Source organism: Otolemur garnettii, unplaced genomic scaffold, assembly GCF_000181295.1.
Source record: "Otolemur garnettii isolate 467f Iridium unplaced genomic scaffold, OtoGar3 scaffold00089, whole genome shotgun sequence".
In the NCBI taxonomy this organism is placed as follows: domain Eukaryota; kingdom Metazoa; phylum Chordata; class Mammalia; order Primates; family Galagidae; genus Otolemur; species Otolemur garnettii.
The window spans coordinates 1,018,793-1,025,746 of record NW_003852484.1 but is presented as its reverse complement, the minus strand read 5'-3'; the positions used below and the strand labels follow the sequence as shown (position 1 = coordinate 1,025,746).

Here is a 6,954-nt window from a genome sequence, read left to right as displayed (position 1 = left end):
AAAAAAAAAAAAAAAAAAAAAAAAAGAGGACGTTCAGTTATAAAAATGAAGAGGATTTACACAGACTCTCTTGAGAGGCTGCGCTTTATAATTCCAGTCAAGCTAGCTCTGTCTCGGACTTTAAACCCCAGCGATCCTGCCCTCGAGGAAACCTCCAGAAGCACTAAGGTCGGCGCTACATTCGCCAGCCTCCGCCGACCGTCGACCCCGGAGTTCCTCGAACCCCAGCGGACAGCCGCGGAAGCCGCCGCGCGGCGGGCGGAAGGGGCGGGGCCTCGCGACGACGTCACCGGGGCGCCGGCGGCCGGGCGCGCCCCGGGGTTAGTGGCTAACTGGACGCACGCGGAGATGGAGGCTGCTGGGGACGCTTTGGGACCATTGGTGACCGGTCTGTACGACGTACAGGCTTTCAAGTTTGGGGACTTTGTGCTGAAGAGCGGGCTCTCCTCCCCCATCTACATCGATCTGCGGGGCATCGTGTCTCGGCCGCGTCTTCTGAGTCAGGTGCCAACGCACAACGGGAAGGACGGCAGGGTGGCGGGAGACGACCAGGAGATAGAGGGCGGGAAGGGTGGCAGGAATTGGGTTGTGGGTGAGAGCAAAAGAGCCAAGCGTGCAAGCCAACCCTACTGCTGATTTGGGGAGTAGGCTTGAGAAGCACAGAGGCTCTTGGGGACCTCGGAGAGTGCGTTCTGTGACCTACTGGCTTTGACACGTGCTTTGCAAGAGTTGGGAAACCCTGCTTGGGGCTCCATCTGGCTCGGAAAGAATCACTTGAATGAGTTCCATGTATTTAACGCCGGAAAGATTAGACGTGGGGAAAAAAGGAAAAAGTTGGTGGGCGGAGAACCTACTAGTTTTTCATATACTTCAATTTTGCACTGTGTAGCCAGGAGCAAAATTAAGACCAGAATGTCCAGAAGGTAGATATTTCAGGGAGGCAATTTTTGGTACCTTTAAGGGAAAAGTTTGACTCTCCTGTCTCGTACACCTGAGTAGGACAACAGGCGCGTACCACTGCACCCAGCTTTTTTTTTTTAACATTTTGCAGAGAGGAGTCTTGGTATGTTTCTCAAGGTGGTCTCAAACTCCTGGGCTCAAGCATTTCTCCTGCCTCAGCCTCCAAAAGTGCTGGGTAGCTACTGTACCAGGCTGCAGAAGAATTCGTAACATTTAGAAACTTACAGACTTGGGAAATATTTTAAAATTTCCAATTTTAAATTTTAATTTGCATACAGAGAAGTATGAGAGAGGAATCAGTAGGAACTTTTCAAGTGTAGGTATATATTGTATTAGAATAAATTCTGTGGACACAAACTCTGTAAGAGCTTTTCTAGTATAGGCATGTATTGCATTAGAATTAAATTCTGTGGACACATCTATCTCCCTGTGAAGTGAAAATTAGTAACTGAAGAAATGTAAAAATTTTCCAGTTTTCTTTGTTCAGCATTTCCTGGGTAGTGTGTGGATTACAAGTGTATTTGTTAAAAAGAATGATAGAATATCATTGATGTTTTTGTACTAGAAATCACATTCTTTGCAACTTAAAATTATTGATAGATTTTTAAGCTGGGCACAGTACATGCGTGTAATCCTAGCACTGTGGGAGGGTGGATTGCTTGAGCTCACAAGTTTGAGACCAGCCTGAGCAAAACCAAGACTCTGTCTCTACTAAAAATAGAAAAACTGAAGCAAGAGGATTGCTTCAGCCCAAGAATTGGAGGTTGCTGTGAGCTATGATTCACAGCACTCTACCCAGGCAACAGTTTGAGACTAAGTCTCCAACAACAACAACAACAAAATTCTTTTATTTTTAAACATTTAGAAGTATTGGAGTAGAACATTTTAAAGACTTCTGATCTAGTTCCTGAAGCGACTCTGAGTGTTTTTCTTTAAAAAGAAAAAATAATAAAGTGGTGTTAGGTAAGTATATATATTCTAATACTGAATGTGATGATTTATGTGGAAAAGGAGATTATAAAATAGGACTTTAGGCTGGGCAAGGTGGTTTATGCCTGTAATCCTAGCACTTTGGGAGGCCAGAGTGGGAGGATCATTTGAGCCAAGGAGTTCAAAACCAGCCTGGACAACATAGCTGAGAGCCCCTCTCTATAAAAAAAATCAAAAACTGGCTCGTGCCTGTGGCTCAAGTGGCTAAAGCACCAGCTGAGCTGGCAGGTTCGAATCCACCCTGGGCCTGCCAAACAATGACGGCTGCAACCAAAAAATAGTCAGGCATTGTGGCAGGTGCTTGTAGTCCCAACTACTTGAGAGGCAGAGGCAGGAGAATTGCTTGAGCCCAGGAGTTGGAGGTTGCTGTGAGCTATGATGCTATAGCACTGTACCCAGCTTGAGGCTCTGTCTCAAAAAAAAATAAAATAAAAAACTTAGCAACGTGTAGTGGTACACACTAGTAGTCCCCAGCTACTCAGGAGGCTGAGAGAGGAGGATTGCTTGGGACCAGGAGTTGGAGGTTGCAGTGATAATGACACTATCTATAATGACAGGTTGTTGATAATGACACTACACTTCAGCCTGGGTGACAGTGAGATCCTGTTTCTAAATAGATAAATAGATAGAAAGAACGTCATACAATCGGGTTTGCATTTATAAAACTTAATTTAAGACTTCTTTCAGAAAATCTAACTAAAAATGAATAGGTCTGATACTCAAAGCATAATGAATTACTAAGGGAAACCGGGAAGTTGGGGGACTATCCTTAGTCTTTGGGAATCAAAGACTTTTGATCTTCCCCAATGCTCATGTGGCTTGATGCTTCGAGCTGAGTAGTTTCATTCCTACGTTTTATATTTGTATATATATACAGCTATCTATGGAGAGTAATTTAATAAAAAGGCATTTGCTTCCAGTCAGGTTTGAGACAAATCCCCACTAGGTTATTACTGTCTTTAATGTTATGTTGGTACATAATTTATAAACCATTTAAAACAGTAATAATAATAGTTTGTGTGTTCATTTGCTTACAGATTGCAGATATTTTATTCCAAACTGCCCAAAATGAGGGAATCAGTTTTGACACGGTGTGTGGAGTACCTTATACAGCTTTGCCGTTGGCTACAGTTATGTGTTCAACCAATCAAATCCCAATGCTTATTAGAAGGAAAGAAACAAAGGATTATGGTAACGTAAAAGCAGTGTAAACATTAAGTTCATATGGAGTCAGATACTGTTGGAAGGTTTTCCTGTTCTGTACACTGATGTTTTGACTAGTCATCTTGGATATTTTTCTTAAGTCTTTTAAGTGTTACTGTCTGTGGAATTCATTAGCTTTTGTTATAAATCACCTTTCTTTGTTTTTCTTGACTAGGCAATGAAAAAAATTGCTTTTTTTTGCACTGTTTCTGTGAAACCCCAGCAACCAGCCTTTACCTTATCAGCAAAGTGTTCTAAGAGCACATACTTTCCCAGTACTTGTACTTAAATTGCATGAAGAGTAATGTATGAATAAAATTACTCTTGTAAAGCAATGTAAACACCTCGTGGATCCCTGGCAATAAGTTATCAGGTAGCTTGCCTTAAAACCTAAAAATCAATCTTAATGCTATTAAGCAATTAATCGTCTTTTTTCTTTGTTTTGTGTTAATTGATAATGTTTTGTTGTTTTTTTTTTTTTTTTTTGAAACAAGTCCTTTTCCAGATGCATTCTAGAAATTTTTGTGTTGAAATCATATGATTTCATATAATATCTGGGCTTTGCTTTCTGGAAGTAGGGAGTAAGGATGAAATAAGATGGACCATGAGTTGTTAGGTGGTTGTTAGGTATTCACGGTATTCATTACACTATTTGTCTACTTTTGTTTGAAATTATCATAATAAAAAAATAAGAAAAGCATTTGAGTTTTTGATGTTTAAAGGCATAGCACAAATTTTTTGAGCTATAGTAATTATCTGCATGAGTCCCTATCCATAAGAGAACTGTTATTTCTATTTTCTTATTATATGTTTGTATTTATATATTTAATTTTTTTGAGACCGCGGCACTGTGAATAGTGTACTGTGGCATCATAGCTCACAGCAAAGTTAAGCTCTTGGGCTCAAGCAATCGTCTTCCCTCAGTTTTCTATTTTTAGTAGAGATAGCATCTTGCTATGCTCAGGCTGGTCTTGAACTCCTGAGCTTGAGCAGTCCACCCACCTCAGCCTCCCAGAGTGCTAGGATTACAGGCATGAGCCACTGTATCCGGCTTATTATTGTATGTTTTTAAAAATAATTTTTAATATATCCATAAGTACTCTCAGTTTTGTGATCTAGTCTAACTTGATCACAGATCTAGAACTTGTCAGTTCTCCGAGGGGATGAAAGAAGAGAGAAGGAATGGAAAGGTGAAAGATGATACCTGTAGTAAAGCTCAGAAGGTGGGTGGAATGTACACCAATTAATTCCGTTTCCATTTCAAAATAAGCAAATTAGTAGTGGGAAACATAAAAATGAATCTATATAGCCTGAGTTGTTTACATTTTATGGATTATCTGGAAATAGTCTATAGTGGGATTTGGGGTAGAAAAGTATGTCTTTTAGTCACATTGCATTGTATAATTCGTAAGATTGTAGTAACAGGTCTAGATGGTTGCTGAAGATTTTTCCTCCTGAATTTATATCTTCAAAATCCAGTTGTTTGGATAATCTTGAGTGAGGAACATAATGCTGTAGTTTTCTTGACGAGGAATAATTTTATTGATGATACTAGGTTATTCTTTGTTTCATAACTTTCCTTGATCCCTAGTGATTTGCTTTAAGAAACCACATTTTTGAAAATTTGGCCATAAAACACATTAAATGGTGTTTATTCTACAAAATAATGTACTTATTTTACTGTAAGTAGTGTGCATGTGTAACTGGCATTAGGTAATACAGAGACACTGAACAGAGCAGTCATCGGGGCACACTGAACATACATCAGACATGAAGATAAGTAGCTCCCAAGTAGATGATCAGAAAATAAGGTTTAAGCCTAGGTGTGGTGGCTCATGCCTGTCATCCTAGCACTCTGGGAGGCTGAAGCCGGTAGATCACCTGAACTCAGGAGTTCCAGACCAGCCTGAGCAAGAGTGAGACCCTGTCTCTGCTAAAAATAGAAAAACTAGCTGGGTGTTGTGGGTGGCACCTGTAATCCTAGCTAATTGGGAGGCTGAGGCAAGAGGAAATTTGGGGCTAAGAATTTGAGGCTACTGTGCCCTATAATGATACCACAGCACTCAACCCAGGGGGACAGAGGAGATGCTGTCTCAAAAAAGAAAGAAAGAAAGTAAGGTTTAGATCATCCATCTCTTCATAACTAGATATCAGACTTAGACTGTAAGATAGATTTTGAATTGGCTTTTATATATGTGTGTGTGTGTGTGTGTGTGTGTGTGTGTATGAAAGCTGAAATCAACAGAATTTTTTCTTTTCTAGGTACTAAGCGTCTTGTAGAAGGAGCTGTAAATCCAGGAGAAACCTGTTTAATCATCGAGGATGTCGTCACCAGTGGATCTAGTGTTTTGGAAACTGTTGAGGTTCTTCAGAAGGAGGGCTTGAAGGTCACTGATGCTGTTGTGCTGTTGGACAGAGAGCAAGGCGGCAAGGACAAGTTGCAGGCGCACGGCATCCGTCTCCACTCAGTGTGTACTTTGTCCAGAATACTGGAAATTCTTGAGCAGCAGAAAAAAATTGATACTGAGATGGTTGGAAGAGTGAAGAGATTTGTTCAGGAAAATGTTTTTGTGACAACTAATCAAAATGGGTCTCTCCTTTGTATAAAGAAAGCATCCAAAGAACTCAGCTTTGGTGCCCGTGCAGAGCTGCCCGGGATCCACCCAGTTGCCTCAAAGCTTCTCAGGCTTATGCAAAGGAAGGAGACCAATCTGTGTTTGTCCGCTGATGTTTCAGAGGCCAGAGAGCTGTTGCAGCTAGCAGATGCGTTAGGACCCAGCATCTGCATGCTCAAGACTCATGTAGATATTTTGGATGATTTTACTCTGGATGTGATGGAGGAATTGACAATGCTGGCACAACGCCATGAGTTCTTAATATTCGAAGACCGGAAATTTGCAGATATAGGCAACACAGTAAAAAAGCAGTATGAAGGTAAGGGTATTATTCAGGAATCTGTGAGGATCAGAAATCCAGCTTTTTTAATGAATACAGTTGTCTATTGGGATTAGAATAGCTAAAGACATCTAAGGAATGTGTAGAAATATTGAGAGATAATAAAGTTCCTGAGAGATCCCTGCAGAATGAAAATTTGCCATTTTCAAGGTGAATTTCAAAATGTCAATATCCTTGATGTTAATAAATGCCCATCTTCACTGGAGTCCCTTTCTGAATTACATGAGCTTCATTCAGCCTGCAAGGAAAAACAGTCTTATCAGTGTCCCTGATAAAGTGCAGAACTTTTTTTTTTTTGCAGTTTTTGGCTGGGGCTGGGTTTGAACCCGCCAACCTCCAGCATATGGGGCTAGCGCCCTTCTCCTTTGAGCCACAGGTGCCGCCCCAAATGCAGAACTTTTAATAGTTTTTTCTCACTGTGATCTCTTCTTACCCGGCTGTCAGGTAGATAGATACATTTTTCTTATTTTTTTCTTTCTCTCTCTCTCTCTTTTTTTTTAGAGATAGAGTCTTATTTTGTCACCCTCGGTAGAGTGCCAAGGAGTCACAGCTCACAGCAACCTCCAGGCTCTTGGGCTTAGACAGTTCTCTTGCCTCAGCCTCCTGAGTAGCTGGGATTACAGGTGCCCACCACAATGCCTGGCTATTTTTTTATTGCAGTTCGGCCTGGGCTGGGTTCGAACCCTCATTATATGGGGCCGGCACCCTACTCACTGAGCCATAGGTGCCGCCGATAAACATTTTTCACAGACAGAACCATGGATTCTGTAATAATCACTAACATTCCTGAAGTATTAGACTCTCACATTAACATCTTACTAGGAGATTATTTCTTTTTTTTTTTTT

At 41.0% G+C, this 6,954-nt stretch overlaps 1 protein-coding gene across 1 annotated transcript in view; it reads left to right on the top strand.

The window, feature by feature from the left end:
• The first annotated feature begins 299 nt into the window (after positions 1-299).
• The window catches only part of UMPS (uridine monophosphate synthetase), a 12,788-nt gene continuing 6,133 nt past the window's right edge, over positions 300-6,954 (top strand). The window contains exons 1-3 of the mRNA XM_003795071.3: positions 300-504; positions 2,988-3,141; positions 5,416-6,087. Coding sequence (XP_003795119.1) covers positions 349-504; positions 2,988-3,141; positions 5,416-6,087 — 982 coding nt within the window. The 5' untranslated portion in view covers positions 300-348. The remainder of the gene's footprint in view (positions 505-2,987; positions 3,142-5,415; positions 6,088-6,954) is intronic.